The sequence below is a fragment of the Oncorhynchus masou genome, chromosome 3, assembly GCF_036934945.1.
Source record: "Oncorhynchus masou masou isolate Uvic2021 chromosome 3, UVic_Omas_1.1, whole genome shotgun sequence".
NCBI classification, from domain to species: Eukaryota; Metazoa; Chordata; class Actinopteri; order Salmoniformes; family Salmonidae; genus Oncorhynchus; species Oncorhynchus masou.
The window spans coordinates 17,043,642-17,062,266 of NC_088214.1; the positions used below are offsets into that span (position 1 = coordinate 17,043,642).

At 43.6% G+C, this 18,625-nt stretch overlaps 1 protein-coding gene across 1 annotated transcript; it reads left to right on the forward strand.

The window, feature by feature from the left end:
• The first annotated feature begins 4,391 nt into the window (after nt 1-4,391).
• Nucleotides 4,392-18,406, forward strand: LOC135506833 (uncharacterized). The gene is made up of 11 exons (XM_064926229.1): nt 4,392-4,455; nt 4,604-4,788; nt 4,865-4,968; nt 5,245-5,336; nt 5,496-5,676; nt 5,847-5,952; nt 6,032-6,120; nt 6,192-6,283; nt 6,403-6,477; nt 16,999-17,108; nt 18,215-18,406. The coding sequence occupies exons 1-11, from the start codon at nt 4,392-4,394 to the stop codon at nt 18,404-18,406; spliced, it is 1,290 nt and encodes a 429-aa protein (XP_064782301.1).
• Nucleotides 18,407-18,625: the final 219 nt, after the last annotated feature.

Below are 18,625 nucleotides of genomic sequence, written 5' to 3' on the forward strand. Positions count from 1 at the left end.
CACCTACACCTTACCGGTTACACCTGCAGCTGGAGGTTGTTAATGTAACCGGTGCTATGCTGCACCTCTGTAACTCTGCGTTGTGTGTGGTTGATTGAGACTATAGATGTGGACTTTGGAGATCAGGTAGTTTTAATTAAGCAGAACTCAATCCCTGCATCTTGCATCTGCATCCAAAAGGAAATAAAACATCTGTAGAGCACATATGTTCTGAGAATCGTTGCCTCTTTCTACAACAGATGCACAATAGGAGGGACTGGGATCATTCGAGGAGCTAGCCATCGTTCACACATACAATAGCCTGCTAATACCTTAGCTAGCTATTAACCACATGTTGAATTCAGAATGTTGATATCATCCTAAAAAGTACAATTACAAGTGCATCTTAACAATACCATCCACTTATGAGTAACCTCTAAATATACATCATTATTCATGAACAAAACACTGTGTGTATGACTTTGTACTTAAAAGAATCACATTTTCTGAAGACAGAAAAAGCGTGCCTACCTCTCAGTGCATCAAAATGATTTGAGCACAAGCACACAGGGCAAAACGTAAGTACACACTCCCCTTCTCCCAGGATGCAGGCATGCATAATAACAAATCAACACGACATATTAATATATGAATCTGTTGAAATTCACATAGTACTTTAACAACTGTTACATTCACCCCTCCTGAATTTCACCAACCTTGTAAAACAACAAAATTATCTACGAAGCTCAAGACTTAATTCTGAATTCAGCTCAAAGCTACCCATAGGGTTCAGGGCAAGTGAAAGTTGGTCAGGCCTTCAACTGCCCCTAGATGCATAGTGCCTCTTACACTATACCTACCTTCTTAGCCTTAAAAAAACAGCAATTCTGTACTAAATCATCTCTCTGTACTGTTAAACTTACACCTTCTGGTGGATTGACTCTATTAGTACCTTGACGGGTTTAACTACACTCGCCGTCCTTGTGCGACCTGCCACTGGGCTCGGGGCCATGGTGACTAACTGTGGCTCTGGCCTTAGATCATTGATCAGAGGTGGGTTTGAAGGAATCAGCTCCAGGATCTCAGAGGTGCTTCCCAGGTCATTTTCCTCAAGCAAACAAGGTTCTTCTGGCTCTGACTTTCCATCCGATGTCCAGAGCTCAGAGTAATCGCTTGAATCCTCCGCCAGCCAAGATGCACTTTCCTCCCCAAAGTCCTCTATGCCTTCCCTGTGCAGTCCATCGCCGGAGTGGATGACCTCTTCTGCATCTACATTGATTGAAGGCCCTGCAGCATCACTGTCATTGAAGTGCACTGAATCATCAATTTCAAATGGCAGGAAATTCACCTGCAGCAGTAAATTCCTGTGAACCACTTTCTCTCTGCCGTAACGGTCTTGGATTATGTACATGTGAGTTTGTGGATTGACTGAAGTCACTGTGAAAATCTCGGGGTTCCACTTGTCAGCCAACTTGCGGTGGCCCCTTTCATACATAATGACGAAACCAAAATTTGACGCCTGCGAGCAACGATGGGTAGCCAAATTGGCGCCCTACTCATTCGATCTGAAGCACATAGCAGGTACAAAGAATGTTGTGGCTGATGCCCTCAGTAGGGACCCATTTGCCAAGTTAGTTAGTCACAGGCTGATCAGTGAGAACTATGTCAGTCTGTTTGCTGAAGACGATGCTATAGGAGAAGATGGGATTCAAGATGTGTTTCGCTTGAAGGTCCAGAGTCACATAGTGAAAAAACAAGCAAAGACAACCTCTACAAATCAGTCTGACAGCTGTCCTTTAACCTGTGGCTCTTCAGTAGTGAAAGCGATCTGTGAAGTCTATGATCAGTGTGATGTCGCGACCGAAGCTCGAGCAGTACAGTTAGTGCAGTGTGTGCAACTACTCATATCTCCAAGCCATGAGTCACTTCCTGCGATCTCTTTTGAGACGCTTCAGCGGAGTCAAGAACTTGATCCTACGATTTCTAAGGCTATCCTGTTTGTCATCCGCAAAAGACATCCTTCAAGACGAGAGAGGGATGGATTTGATTCACAAACCCTTGCACTCGTCAAGCAGGGGGAAAGGCTCAGGGTCCAAGATGGATTTACAGGGTGACAAAGGATCCCCTGAGCAAACAAAATAGGGTGTGATGCCCAAAAATATGAAGGAGAAAGCATTGAGTGGTGTGCATGACCATGCTGGCAACCAAGGGCAAGCTATAACTCTTCATTTGGCAAGGCAGCATTTCTTCTGGCCCAAGATGGAACATGATGTGAAGGAGTATGTCAAGTGCTGTCGGAGATGCATCCTGGCTAAGTCTCCTGAGCTGTCTGCTCGACCTCCCCTGGAAAGCATCAGAACCTCTGCTCCTATGGAGTTGGTATGTCTCGACTTTTGGCGTGCTGAGGGCAACAAGCTACGCTCAGTGGATGTATTGGTTCTGACAGATCACTTCATCAAGTTAGCTCACGCCTTTCCATGCTCAAATCAAATGGCAAAGCAAGTTGCCAGAAAGATATGGGATGAGGAATTTTGTGTTTATAGATTTGCTGAGCGGATCCACACGGATCAAGGTGCCAATTTTGAGAGTGAGCTAATCACAGAACTTCTCAACCTCTCTGGTGTCGCCAAGTCACACACAACTGCGTATCATCCCATGGGGAATGGGGGAACGGAAAGGTTCAATCGAACTCTGGGAAATATGCTTCGCTCACTCCCTCTAAAAGCTAAATTGAAATGGCCGCAGCAGATACAAACTCTAACGTTTGCCTACAATGCTACTGTACACGAAACCACTGGCTATGCTCCATTCCAAGTCATGTTAGGTCACATTCCGAGACTCCCTGTTGATATAATGTTCAAGCAAGTTTTGAGGGATCCTGTGCTTGTTGACTATAGTAGCTATGTCAAAACACTGAAGTCCCATCTCCATGAAGCAGTGAGCATCACTCAACGGCATACAGTTAAAGAACAACAGAAACAGGCCAAACATTATGACAGAAAAGTCAGAAGCACTCACCTGAACAAAGGAGACAGAGTGCTTCTCGCTAAAAAAAGGAGAAAGGGGGAAAAGAGAACTTGCCGACAAGTGGGATGCTAAGGTGTACACGGTCATTGACAGAAACTTACATACACACATATATAAGGTGGTGGATGATAAAGGAAACGCCAAGGTGGTACATCGGAACCTTCATCTAGACATCAGCTTTCTGCTGGTAGAAACACCTAAGGATGATTCACGTGAATCTCAATCAGATGGAGCTGTAGATCCAGAGTATGAGGGTCAGTCAATGGACCTTTCAGGCTTTGATGAAGAGGAAAGCTCTGGAGATATGACCAGTTCATGGATACTCAGTGGAGTAGATGACCCCGCAAATCAGGACTCTTCAGAGAGACAGGAGACAATCAGAGATGAGATGGAGCAAGAACAGTCAGCGTACAGCTGCAGGGACAATCCAAATCAAGACCGTCAAGCTCAGCTATCTCTCAATAATGAGTCTGCTATTAGCATTCCTGACTTTGACAGGGTAGCTGTAGTCCCTGACACAGAACCTTCAGGTATTCCTGACTCAATTGCACCCACTGATTTAGCTAGTGACCAAGACTTACAAAGTCCGGGTTCACGTGATTCACAAGATGTGGTCAGAACACGCACTGGCAGGGTAGTGAAATCTGTGAGTCGTCTTATTGAGACAATGGCTCAGAGACCATTCGTATGGAGGGCTTAGCCACCAAACTAGGAAAGTAGTCCCAGTCTCTTCCAACTCTGTTTAAAAAAAGGTTTTCTTTATTTCTTCTGTTGTTCTAAAGAATATTCATGGATATGTAAAGCCATCCAAGTGATGTGTAGAATGGTGTCAAGGGCTAATATAATGTGAGGACGAGGGTTGTATGATGTACTTGGTAGCGTACTTGTCCAGGAGGTTCTCAGGCCTGATCAACCTTAGATTCCTCTGAATCTGCCTGCAGATAGCTTGTATAACAAATATGAGATCTTGGAGTTCACTTGTGCCAGTAGTGACTCAGTAGAGTTTGTTATCTCTTGTGTTCCATATCTTGATTGATATGCATTCAGGATTTTGGTGAAATTCAGGAGGGGTGAAAGTAAGAGGTGTAAATATAATTGATGTATTTCACCGAAAATCCCTCATTTTGTGTTTTGTGAGACATAGGTTCCGCTTTGCAGACTACTTTATGGGGAAAAGATGTGACTATTACAATTTTTACTTTTAAAACCCATAAAAATTCAAGGATGTTTTCAGACCAGGAAATACCAAAACTGATGATGTTGGTAAGTTTTTAGGTCGATAATTATCACTCCTTGACCTCTCACAGGTGTTCAGAATTAAGATGATTAGGATCAATTGGTCCATAAATATTTCTAGTTTGTAGGCACTCCTTGATCATTCAGTCATGTCTCTCCTTTGGCAATGTGCAATTCTTTTGGCTGTCGTAGCAACAAGCGCTGCCAATGAAGGTATGTCTAATAATATGATTATGTAGCACTGATACCATGTTAACTTGAATAGGCTACTTATCTCATGCTGACCGCCTAACAGACTAGCCAAGTTGTGGTGTTGGCTCTTGAGATGTGAATGATGACATTATCAAATTTATATTTTTAGATTTTAATGTGGATTGTGAAAAACACTCCATTAAAGTGACATGGAAGGTCAGTCCAGAGTTGGTTGAACATGCTGCCCGTCTTTTCCTTGGACACTGTGTTCCGTCCACATTTTCTGTTCTTCCCACGGGAGAAGGGATGGCGACATTCCACTACAACCTCAATGGCTGTGCCATCAAGAAACGGGTAATGTCCAACTCTTGACCCAATGTATGCCATTTTGGATCCTGCGACGACTAATGCTTCTCCTTCTATTCCCCAGGTGACTGGCAAAAAACACATCTATTCAACCAGCCTGACTTACAGACCTAACCAAAAGCCCAAACCTGCTGCTATTAGTCACCATATTAAGTGTGTTTACATAAGGTAACCATCTATACCAGGGGTACTCTACTCTTACCCTAAGAGGTCTGGTGCCTGCTGTCTTTTGGTTCTACGTTATCATTAATTGCACAGACCTGGTGTCCCAGGTCTAAATCAGTCCTAATTAGAGGGGAATGGATTTTTTTTAAATGCAGTGGAACTGAGTTGAGTTTTAGGGCTCTATTGGGTGTAGTGCACTCTAGCTATGGTGTTGGAATCAAATCTTCCTAAGCCTTTGCCACCTTCATTATTAAACTAAACATTCCCCCTTGTATGTAGACCTGAGGGATTGATTCCCCCATTCCTTATCCCTGCCTATGGTAGTGCTGAGGGTCATGGAGGATTGGTTTTCCACATGGCACTCCTCAATGGTGAGTGACTCATACAACATCAATTATTGTAAGGATATGTTCAGTCAACTTACCTGGTAAAGAAATTCCTAGCAGAGGACACTTCCCAAAGCTAGTTGAAACCTGTGGCTGTACAGTACGTATGAGCATTGCGCCCCTTCCCCTCTCTGTTGCATGTAGAAGACCTTACTGGTCTGGCTAAGAGCAGCCTGTTTCCCCTGGGCTCTTTCATCCCCATCTGGGCAGCAGTGGATCAGAAGGACCATCAGCCCTTGCTGCTGCTCTTGGAGGAGTGTGTGGCGGCCACAACACCAGAACTGCAGTCTGCGAGCCTGGTGTACCCCATCATCACCAACAAGGGGTATGTACCAGACCTGGCTATGGCCACGTAGGGTGCACGTTTTGGTTTTTGACTGCCTAGCGCTACACAGCCTACAGCCTAATGTTGAAAAGTCTTGAATACATTTTAAAGTTAGCTTATTTGCTGGATGGAAGTTCTGTTTGTCTGCTCATTGCACAATGCATTTTCAGTTGCCTTGCAGATGGGAAGACTGGGAACTCCAGGTTCCTGCCTAGGTACCACTCGTCTGCTATTCTGCTTTACCTGCAGTCCTTCAAGTTTGCCTTAGGCGAGGAAGTGAGTGGACCACAAGTTCTCGGTAGGACTGGGTTGTTTTCATACTGTAGCTCTTGACTGTTCTCTTATTTCACCCCAGGTGTATATTCATTGTAAGCTTGTTGCATGGGACCCTGAGGTTTTTGATATAGAAAAGAAGGCCTGCCACTACATTAAAGAGACTGGAGAGTAAGTATTGGTCACATAACGACCATAATGACGTTAGTGCCAATGCAACAGCCAACTTTTTTTATTCATAGATGGGAGCTGCTGGACGACCCGTCTCAAAGTGACCTCTGCAAGTGCTGTGACTCGAGTTGCAAGCCTCGGTTGAAGAGGGGTGTGGATTCAGGTATTTTGAGGCACTTCATTTCAAGCCTGACTAAACTGTAGTTCCATATTCATTTGAGCTGATCACTCTTGAGTTCTGATGGGACTGCAGCTTGAAGTAACTTATATATTTTTTCTCAGAAGCCCAGGGCCTGGTTCAAAACTCTGTTCTTGGACCGCTCACAATAGTGGAAAACTCTGAAACCCGGATCCCCAGTGAATTTGTAAAATATCCTACTGTAGAACAAGGTTGGTGATTTTTGGCATTGAAGACTATAGTTTACACTTGGCTTTTAATTGTATCAGCTTTGCTGCCAAATGAACTTGAACCTGTAACCTACTCATCTGTCATTGTGTTCTGTATTCAGTTGACTGGTTGGTGTAATGGTCTGGAACACTTTGCTTGTCAGGTGTGTGTGTGTGCTGGTTATTTTACTGTAAAATCCCCCAACGGCAATGAGATGCATGTTACTAACAATTCTTCAACCTGTTACAGGGACGGCTGTCTTTTCTGTCTCTACAGCCATCTAATTGTAGGTGGCCTGAAGGGTGCATCACTTTCCACTATCCCCAGTCCTTTGCCTTGAGCATGTTTCAATAAAATGAGTACTTTACAATAGTGTTTGTTTCTAATGGTTGTCAAAATGCTATGATCCTGATGAGATGTACCCTAAATCCAGTAGTGCGGAGCCGGTATCTACACAAAATAGCCAAGAGGTGACCGTCTGGTTGTAAGAAGATGATCTCAATGAGAGTGCTCAGTGTTCTGGACTTCCCAGTGTCCTGACTACTCTTGAACTGTAACACTTTCTTCTCTTGGCATAATTAGTTTGCTAATGATAGTCACAGCAGGTGTTCATGCAATGGTAGCGCTATTTGAAAGATTGTCATAAGTGAACCTGCTTCTTGTTGGCTATACTTTTTCAGCAGTAGCCCACCCCAAGATGCAATTGACAAGCCAAGTTTAGGGATTGTAGGTGGCTGCTGGCCATGCTTATGTAACAATTCAGGAAAATGGCTGTAGTTTACCTTAATTTAAATGTGTTTTTTTTAGGAGAGTGCCCATCAGGGGAATATACCCCAAAGATTATCTTGGTTTCAGTGTCTTTCATACCTCACCGGCAAAAATGTCTACCTTTCTAACAGTTCAACTAGACTATCCTTCGCATAAGGCAAGATTGAAAATCCCAGCAGTTCAAGAGCAAACTGGTTTTGGCACATTCATTGACATATAACTGATTAAACATTTCCTAACACTGGCATTTCCCCCCTGACAGGACAAATGAATCCCACCCCAGTTAAATTTCATCACAGCTCATGAGCCCAGTACTTGCACTGTATCTGGTAACAGAACTCATTACAGACCAAGCGTCACAGGTTTCTTTCTCCCTTTTTAAAATGATTTCTTTGCGTTGTCCTCCAGGAACCTCTTGTGAAGATGTCGACTGTAGCTGACTTGGCCTTTTCCTTGGCCTGGGGGGTGACTCCAATATGGCTAGTGTTTGTGACCTTGTACTCTTGAAAGGGAACTCATGACTATTGGTTCAATAATGATGGGTTCCCGAGTGGCGCAGAGGTCTAAGGCACTGCATTTCAGTGCTGGAGGCGTAACTACAGACCCTGAATCGACCGGCCGTGATTGGGAGTCCTGTAGGGCGGTGCACGATTGGCCCAGCATTGTTAGGGTTTGGCCGGGGTAGGCTGTCATTTTAAATAAGAGTTTGTTCTTTACTGACTTGCCTAGTTAAATGTGTGCTGACGTTTCCCTTACCAATATTTGGAGGAAGGTCACTGGAGACCTGTGGGGTGTGTTGTGGAAATTTCCTGTATTACCAAGTCAGGAGAGCAAACCACACGCAAGTCTGTTAAATCATAAAGTCCATATTTAATGGAGCTTCACCATAGCCCTGTGACTCAGATCAATTCAGTGTCTATAAATTAATTCTGAGTGCTTACAGAACAATTCTTAGTATCATTTATAGTGAAGACACACCCCTCTCAACTCACATGACAAATAACAGATCTTAGGAACATTACAAAGGAAGACTTGACTTGAGAGAGGAGTATCCCATAGCCAGACACCATTAGCTATAAATTATCATTCAGTTTGGTCTCCTAAACAAAGTTCCTATCCACTTCTTGGTACCACTTAGGACCAAAACATTACTTCATCCAATGGCATATGTCAATTTGAGATACTCCCATCTCAAATACACCCCCTCCTTGACAAGATCAGAAAAGACAGTGAGCCTCCTAGGCTTCACACTAAATCAAGATAAGGACAACCTCAGAGGGGACATGTAATAGTTACAGACACATTCCCATAAGAAGATAAGCCTGCCCTCTCCCCTCTCTGGGGCACAAGTAACTTTCCCCATACCATAGATCATAGATCATACCAAGATGGCATAGCAGTTCAGACGTTTTTTGTCCTCATCTTGTCGTGTCCCGTATATATATATATATTTACAACTTTTTTCATACATTTTTTTTTTGTTTGATTTTTCCATGGACTCATTCTCGGAGCACTCTCTTGCGACCCGCCTCACCAATTTATATTTATAGAAAAGTATAGAAAAGTATTATTTACCTCAAGTCTGTGATCATCCAACAAGCTAGCCAGAAACTCCAAACTCCAAGAAGCTAGCCAGAAACTAGCCAGAAGCTAGCTAGGAGCTAATCCAGAAGCTTATCACAAGCTAGGTCAGAAGCTAGCCAGAAGCTAATCAGAAGCTAGTTAAAGCTTTCGTCGATTCCGGAGTGAACATCAGTTGTTCCGGAGCTGGCCAGCTGAGGAGTTCCATCAATCGCTCCTGGGCTGCGGTCACCTATCCGGACCCGTTTTGCTGCTTTCGCGGAGCCCCACCGGGCCTTCACGGCTGAACCGACTTTGTCTACCCGAGGGAGTTATCCGTCTGGTTCCTCCGTCGCGACGTTGCCTGGGCGCCCATCTGCGGCCTGCTAACCATTAGCTGTCTTATCGGCTGCTATCTGAATAGATAATCGGACAATTTTTTTCACGTTTTTTTTTTATTGTTATTGTTATTTTTTTCTTCTTCTTGGGCCTCTAGCTATATCTATTGTTTTTATTTTTGTTGTTGTGTGATTTGGATTATTATTTTTTTTACCTTAATTTTACTACGCATGTCAGTTAAGAACAAATTCTTATTTTCAATGACGGCCTAGAAACAGTGGGTTAACTGCCTGTTCAGGGGCAGAACGACAGATTTTGTACCTTGTCAGCTCGGGGATTTGAACTTGCAACCTTTCGGTTACTAGTCCAATGCTCTAACCACTAGGCTACACTGCCGCCCCAAGGCCCGGTTGGTCCCCTCTACCACACGGAACCCCACTAATCTACTGACGGAGCGCAAGAGGTGGCTAATAACAGACGTCCATCCTATGCTAGCTTGCTACCGATGGCCTGGCTGGCTGTCTGGATCGCCGTGACCCCCAACCAACCTCTCCACTCTCTGGACCCTTTTGATCACTCGACTAAGCATGCCTCTCCTTAATGTCAATATGCCTTGTCCATTGCTGTTCTGGTTAGTGTTTATTGGCTTATTTCACTGTAGAGCCTCTAGTCCTGCTCACCATACCTTATCCAACCTATTAGTTCCACCACCCACACATGCAATGACATCTCCTGGTTTCAATGAAGTTTCTAGAGACAATATCTCTCTCTTCATCACTCAATACCTAGGTTTACCTCCACTGTATTCACATCCTACCATACCTTTGTCTGTACATTATACCTTGATGCTATTTTATCGCCCCCAGAAACCTCCTTTTACTCTCTGTTCCAGACGTTCTAGACGACCAATTCTTATTGCTTTCAGCCGCACCCTTATTCTACTCCTCCTCTGTTCCTCTGGCGATGTAGAGGTGAATCCAGGCCCTACAGTGCCTTGCTCCACTCCTATTCCCCAGGCGCTCTCTTTTGACGACTTCTGTAACCGTAATAGCCATGGTTTCATGCATGTTAACATTATAAGCCTCCTCCCTAAGTTTGTTCTATTCACTGCTTTAGCACACTCTGCCAACCCGGATGTTCTAGCTGTGTCTGAATCCTGGCTTTGGAAGACTACCAAAAATTCTGAAATTTCAATTCCAAACTACAACCTGTTCAGACGAGATAGAACTGCCAAAGGGGGCGGTGTTGCAACCTACTGCAAAGATAGACTGCAGAGTTCTGTCCTACTATCCAGGTCTGTACCCAAACAATTTGAACTTCTACTTTTAAAAATCCACCTCTCTAAAAACAAGTCTCTCACCGTTGCAGTCTGCTATAGACCACCCTCTGCCCCCAGTTGTGCTCTGGACACTATATGTGAACTGATTGCCCCCCATCTATCTTCAGAGCTCGTGCTGCTAGGCGACCTAAACTGGAACATGCTTAACACCCCAGCCATCCTACAATCTATACTTGATGCCCTCAATCTCAAACAAATTATCAATGAACCTACCAGGTACCTCCCCAAAGCCTTAAACACGGGCACCCTCATAGATCTCATCCTAACCAACTTGCCCTCTAAATACACCTCTGCTGTCTTCAACCAAGATCTCAGCGATCACTGCCTCATTGCCTGCATCCGTAATGGGTCAGCGGTCAAACGACCCCCACTCATCACTGTAAAACGCTCCCTGAAACACTTCAGCGAGCAGGCCTTTCTAATCGACCTGGCCGGGGTATCCTGGAAGGATATTAATCTCATCCCGTCAGTAGAGGATGCCTGGATATTTTTTTTAAATGCCTTTCTAACCATCTTAAATAAACATGCCCCATTCAAGAAATTTAGAACCAGGAACAGATATAGCCCTGGTTCTCCCCAGACCTGACTGCCCTTAACCAACACAAAAACATCCTATGCGTTCTGCATTAGCATCGAACAGCCCCCGTGATATGCAGCTGTTCAGGGAAGCTAGAAACCATTATACACAGGCAGTTAGAAAAGCCAAGGCTAGCTTTTTTCAAGCAGAAATTTGCTTCCTGCAACACTAACTCAAAAAAGTTCTGGGACACTGTAAAGTCCATGGAGAATAAGAACACCTCCTCCCAGCTGCCCACTGCACTGAAGATAGGAAACACTGTCACCACTGATAAATCCACCATAATTGAGAATTTCAAGAAGCATTTTTCTACGGCTGGCCATGCTTTCCACCTGGCTACTCCTTCCCGGTCAACAGCACTGCACCCCCCATAGCAACTCGCCCAAGCCTTCCCCATTTCTCCTTCTCCCAAATCCGTTCAGCTGATGTTCTGAAAGAGCTGCAAAATCTGGACCCCTACAAATCAGTCGGGCTAGACAATCTGGACCCTTTCTTTCTAAAATTATCTGCCGAAATTGTTGCCACCCCTATTACTAGCCTGTTCAACCTCTCTTTCGTGTCGTCTGAGATCCCCAAAGATTGGAAAGCAGCTGCGGTCATCCCCCTCTTCAAAGGGGGGGACACTCTTGACCCAAACTGCTACATACCTATATCTATCCTACCATGCCTTTCTAAGGTCTTCGAAAGCCAAGCCAACAAACAGATTACCGACCATTTCGAATCTCACCATACCTTCTCTGCTATGCAATCTGGTTTCAGAGCTGGTCATGGGTGCACCTCAGCCACACTCAAGGTCCTAAACGATATCTTAACCGCCATCGATAAGAAACATTACTGTGCAGCCGTGTTCATTGATCTGGCCAAGGCTTTCGACTCTGTCAATCACCACATCCTCATCGGCAGACTCGACAGCCTTGGTTTCACAAATGATTGCCTCGCCTGGTTCACCAACTACTTCTCTGATAGAGTTCAGTGTGTCAAATCGGAGGGTCTGCTGTCCGGACCTCTGGCAGTATCTATGGGGGTGCCACAGGGTTCAATTCTTGGACCGACTCTCTTCTCTGTATACATCAATGAGGTCGCTCTTGCTGCTGGTGAGTCTCTGATCCACCTCTACGCAGACGACACCATTCTGTAAACTTCTGGCCCTTCTTTGGACACTGTGTTAACAACCCTCCAGGCAAGTTAGAATGCCGTACAACTCTCCTTCCGTGGCCTCCAATTGCTCTTAAATACAAGTAAAACTAAATGCATGCTCTTCAACCGATCGCTACCCGCACCTACCCGCCTGTCCAACATCACTACTCTGGACGGCTCTGATTTAGAATACCTGGACAACTACAAATACTTAGGTGTCTGGTTAGACTGTAAACTCTCCTTCCAGACCCATATCAAATATCTCCAATCCAAAGTTAAATCTAGAATTGGCTTCCTATTTCGCAACAAAGCATCCTTCACTCATGCTGCCAAACATACCCTTGTAAAACTGACCATCCTACCAATCCTCGACTTTGGCGATGTCATTTACAAAATAGCCTCCAATACCCTACTCAACAAATTGGATGCAGTCTATCACAGTGCAATCCGTTTTGTCAACAAAGCCCCATATACTACCCACCATTGCGACCTGTACGCTCTCGTTGGCTGGCCCTCGCTTCATACTCGTCGCCAAACCCACTGGCTCCATGTCATCTACAAGACCCTGCTAGGTAAAGTCCCCCCTTATCTCAGCTCGCTGGTCACCATAGCATCTCCCACCTGTAGCACACGCTCCAGCAGGTATATCTCTCTGGTCACCCCCAAAACCAATTCTTTCTTTGGCCGCCTCTCCTTCCAGTTCTCTGCAACCAATGACTGGAACGAACTACAAAAAGCACTGAAACTGGAAACACTTATCTCCCTCACTAGCTTTAAGCACCAGATGTCAGAGCAGCTCACAGATTACTGCACCTGTACATAGCCCACCTATATTTTAGCCCAAACAACTACCTCTTTCCCTACTGTATTTAATTAATTTATTTATTTTGCTCCTTTGCACCCCATTATTTTTATTTCTACTTTGCACTTTCTTCCATTGCAAATCTACCATTCCAGTGATTTACTTGCTATATTGTATTTACTTTGCCACCATGGCCTTTTTTTGCCTTTACCTCCCTTATCTCACCTCATTTGCTCACATCGTATATAGACTTGTTTATACTGTATTATTGACTGTATGTTTGTTTTGCTCCATGTGTAACTCTGTGTCGTTGTATGTGTCGAACTGCTTTGCTTTATCTTGGCCAGGTCGCAATTGTAAATGAGAACTTGTTCTCAACTTGCCTACCTGGTTAAATAAAGGTGAAATAAATAAATAAATAAATAAGCATACTTATGAAAATTGATAAAACATCTTATTTATTAATATTACCAAAAGAATTTGGATTCTGACACAACAGGTGGAAGTTATGTTGGAGGTTGATGCGGCAGGGGTAGCCTACAGCTCGAGCCAGACTGGTTGCTTGTGGGATATACGGATGGATAATCCTGGGTGCTGCTTCATAAAACTGTTAAAACCAGTCTATGCCTGCCAACTGCCTTTCCTTATTCAATGTGTTTTGGATTCCCATCCTCTCCGCCAGGTCAACTGACCCGTAACCTAATTCCTATTCTGAACCTAGCCTAACCGTAAACCCTATTCATATGCTATTTAGCATATGCTTTTATCCTAACCCCAAACCTTATTCTAATCCTAACCCTGGCTCCTATTCTAATTCCGACCCCTAATCCTGATAACTGGGGGATTATCTGACTATGATAAGACACATTATGCTAACTAGCTGGCACGCATTTAATTCACCTCAGATGTTCTGCTAGTTAGGTTGCTGGCTAGCTAACTTGGCTAGTCAGTGCCTAAATTACAGCTAGATACAAATAATCAACAATAAAGAGAGATATCTTGCCGCATTGGTGTGGCAGACGGATTCCTGCCCTCAACATACTAACCTAACATATTACCACTTTACTAATAAAATCCAAATGTTTCCCGCTAAACAAATGGATGATTTATCTAAAGCTTCCTTACATGTATTGATTATATATACAACTTCTTCTAAATGATAAATAATGAAATACATTTAACTCAAATTTTTTTGAATGCATGACTTCAAAAATGTTGAAATAGAGAACATTTGTTGTTGTTGTGCGAATTTCATTGGGGAGGGCACGCCTTACCCCAGGGTGCGTCTCGCCCCATAGTACCCTGTATCCCAGTTGATTTGTTGGTAAATTTACAACACTTCTAAGCGATGAATAAGAAATGGGAAAGTTCCAATTCCAAACAAGCTTAAGTCTCTTTCTGTACCTGTTCAAATTCTCTGGAAATGCAGTATTGCTTTCTTCCTTCCACTAGATCACGAGCTATTCCATACTTGTCAAGTGATTTTTTGTTTAAAAAAAATGTACATTTAGAAAGTTGGCATAAAAAAAATAGTCCCTACAATTGAATTGCCGACAATACGATGCGCTTTCATTTCTTATCTCGTATATCTCGTCACATCAACAACAACAAAAATTGCTAAAACCCAGTGTCAAATATAAATTATGTGGTTGAAGTGTTTTTATTACCCATTTAGGAAAAATGTGAATTAATACATTTGAGACAGGTGGCAGTGCATACAGGCTATCTGTTTCATGTCTCAGGTAGCCCTCGAAAGCCAGCATGGACAGAATGCAATAATTGTCTCATGCCATATTATAATTGCACTCCTCTAGATCTGAAATAATTGAATGGTGAAACTTGCATCCACCCAGTCAACCATAAAAGCAAGCCAAAGCAATTCAGGCATTCTTGAAAGTCTGGACTATCCTTGTCCTGCAAATAAACCTTTTTTTGTGGAAAAAAAATACTTTTGCAAGCAGTAGGCATTTATAATTAAATGAAGTGGAACTTTATAGTTAGACCTACTGGATGATGTTCTACCTTCAAAATTATTTGGCAATCATCATTTATTAGAAACAACACAGTTTCCATCATGCAAGAAAGTTTGACCAAACAAAAATCGCCCCATGTCAAATGGATAAAAAATGTGTCAATCTTCAGAAAATGTCTCCTACATCTGCCATTTCTACACTTGTAGCAATAATATTTTTTGCAACATTGCTTTTGTCGAATAAGCCTGGGTCAATGGAAACCTGCCTACTGATCTGATAAGACAGATATGACTGTGTTTAAACAGGCAGCCCAATTCTGGTATTTTCCCACTCATTTGTCTTTTGCTCAATCAGATCAGATATAGGGCAAAAGATCAGAAATTGGATGCTTGTGTAAACGCAGCCATAGAAACCACAATCAGTTTTATTGGCACAAGATTAAGGGTGTGTTCCTCTGACCAGGCTTTGCTGAGGCATGCCAGATAAGTATCAGCTAACCACATATGTTATAGCAATCTGGTTCCTGACACACTCATTGGTTGATGCATGTACTGTCTGAGCAAGGGATCGCAACCTAATGCTGTGTTCAGTAACCAAGTGGTAATTCACCATATATGACTGGGAAAATTCCACTTGAATGGCCCTCCAACTGGTAATTACGAGTGGGAAACTTGTCTATCATCCTGAGCTCCCACATGCTGACCTCTGATGTCATCTACTATGAAAATTACCTCAATAATTGCATTTTTTTCAGTTAAATGCAACAACAAAACATTATTTATAAAAAAGCAATCTATTAATATGGTTTTTGAACACTATAGTTTGTTTACAAGCATGATAGCTGTACTTTTAGTTTATTGTTCATGCAGCTTGGCGTTTCTCAACGAGTTCAAAGCATGGGAATGCATCCAACTAGTTACGAATTCACAACTGGTAAATTCAAATCTCCCACTTGGTTACAAACGCAGCATAAGTATCTGATAATTAATTGCAAGCCTGGAATGAGTTCATACTAATGATTTCCAGATCAGTGATTGATTTCCTGTGTAACAGGTGTAAAATGTACTTGATGTATCTCACCAAAAATCCCTCTAATTTATTTGAATTTATTATTCAAAGGTTATTTTAAGATGTATTACATTACTTTCAAGAGTGAATTATTTTTATTGTATTTAATTTCTAAATTGTGTTAATGCTGTGATGTCATCAACGGGAGCCATGCTCTTACTCCTCAGTTGCTCAGAGCGTGATGAGGAGCGGCAAATATACTTGTATGGAGTCCAGACTGCAGCAGTAACTTTTGCCTTGTATTTGTATCCATTCCATGCAGTCATTAAAAGAGAGACAACTGGCTGAATTGTGTCCAAAGCCTTATCTTCCACCTACACCTTACCAGAACCCAACGCAAAAAGGTACCGGTGCAGAACCGGTTACATTGGTGCCGTGGCCCGGATCAACGTGGATCATTGTGAATCGCCGTTGATCAACACCAGCTTGGTCACCAGGTGGCCAGTCCTGACTTTGGAAATCTTATCACACAACTAGCCCATCAGATAGGACAGTCTATATCATCTCAAATTAGGAAGGAAGGTGAGAAGAAGGAAGACATGCTCAGAGCTCCAGTGCAGGCCAGACATTCACTGACACACCCGCCCTTAATTTATCCGGTATGAACTTGGTCATGCAGTCTGACGTGAAAGAGCCTCCATGTTTCAGAGGGGATGGGTCTGACAAGTACTCAGTACATGAATGGGAGGAACTCATGGACGTTTCCCTGAGAAAGAGGGGCTTGCCGGTCATAGAACAGTCACAGGAGATCATGTCCAAGCTTATGGGGAGCGCTAGAGACATCATAAAGATAACACTCAGCAGCAATACATCTCTGAAACCTCACGAGAACCCCAAAGTGATAATAGATATACTGAAACAACATTTCAGTGAGTTGACATATTCATCCATGCCTCTTGACGATTTTTATAACACTTTCTTTGCCAGTACTAGGAGAAAATGCCATGGAGTACTGGATCCGGTTGAACAAGGCAGTAGATGTGGCCGACGAGTGTTTGAGGAGGCAGGGTCGGAGCACCGAGGACTCCAGCCGAGATGTAATGATGATGTTTGTGAAACACTGCCCAGATCCTTCTCTTTCTGCGGTTTTAAAGTTCAAAAAAGCTGATAGGTGGACAGCAGCTGAGATACAAGAACGTCTAGACGAGTATCAGTCTGAAATGAAAGCCCAAATGTTGACCAGGTCAAAGCACCCTGCTGCTGTGAGACAGGTGGTCACACATGTCCAGATGCCTGTACTTGAAGATGAAGTGACATCTTGTCCAGTGTCTCCTAACCAGAGTGAGGTAATTGTCACACCCTCTAATCAAACTGAAGGAAACTGCAAACCTTGATAAGCTTACTTGATCGCAGAACACTCAGACAACAGTAAGACCGCAGCACCCACCTAACCAAGGGTACTCTTACAGGAAATATTGCAAGGTGTGTAACGGTTCAAACCACTCTACACTTGCACACTGCAGAAGGGAGGGTCTGTGTTGGTCAGGTCACTGGAAGAAAAACTGTCCGAAGTCTGGGCCTAGATACAGTGAGGAGGACACACGAGCAACCAGTGGAGCGGAGCCGTTAAACTAGCGGGCCCGCATTTGGAGGGGGGATATGCGGGTGAAGAGAAACAAACCCTTGAGTGTGATGAAGATTTAGAACGACGATATGTGAACGCATGTAGTACAGCACCAGAAGGGGTTCGGGTCAAAGTGCAGAATATACAGAGTAGCGCCATTTGATGAACTGTTTTATGCCCCAGTCACTGTAAATAACCAGTTCCAATTGAAAGGGATGCTCGACACTGGCTCCATAGCCTGTTCTTTAAGCGAAGCAGCAGAACAAAGAATGCTGGCGGAAAATATTATTCTAGAGAAGAAGCCACCATCAGAGCCAGTCATTCTCGTTGGTTTAGGGGGAAACAAAATGCATGTTTGAACTTGACTTTAATGTGTATGGGATTAGTTGTTTAGTCCCTGTGCTCATAGTCCCAGGTCAGCATGATGATCTCATCCTCAGTACACACTTGATAAAACACCTTATGCATCAAATGAAGGGTACTGACGAGTACTGGAGACTCATATCAGAATATGCTTCGCATCCATCATCTATAGGTGAATACTTTTTGAACATGATGACTAACCTGACATGTTGGCAGAGTGAAGAAATGCCCAGAAAAATAGCGACAGTCAAACTCAACCAGGCTGTCACACTCCTCGCTAAACAAGAGCAGCTAGTATCCCAACAGCGTGCCAATGTCTCCAGGGAGCACCATGCCATGAAATATCATGGTGGGTCGATTCATCACACCCATGTGGGGCGACAGGTGGGTGCCCATGAAAGTCACTAACCTATCGGACAAACTCTAAAGATAAATTGCAAGCTGGCTGATGTGTCTCCCTGTCTGGCTGTGGAGGACTTCACCGTTTTCCAAGGCTCCTGCAAAATGGAAGGGGGAACTCTAGGAAAGCAGCCCATTACAACCGACTCCGTGGATTTGAAGCAGAAACTGCTTGATGTAGGGTTGGGAGAGATTGACATCAAACCCTGTAAAACCAGTCAAGAATCA

Coding starts and splice junctions, on each gene's coding strand:
- LOC135506833 (XM_064926229.1), top strand. CDS start 4,392: ATGTCTCTCCTTTGGCAATGTGCAATTCTTTTGGCTGTCGTAGCAACA. Junction 4,969..5,244: donor ATTAAGTGTGTTTACATAAG/GTAACCATCTAT, acceptor CCTTGTATGTAG/ACCTGAGGGATTGATTCCCC. Junction 6,121..6,191: donor TACATTAAAGAGACTGGAGA/GTAAGTATTGGT, acceptor TTTTATTCATAG/ATGGGAGCTGCTGGACGACC.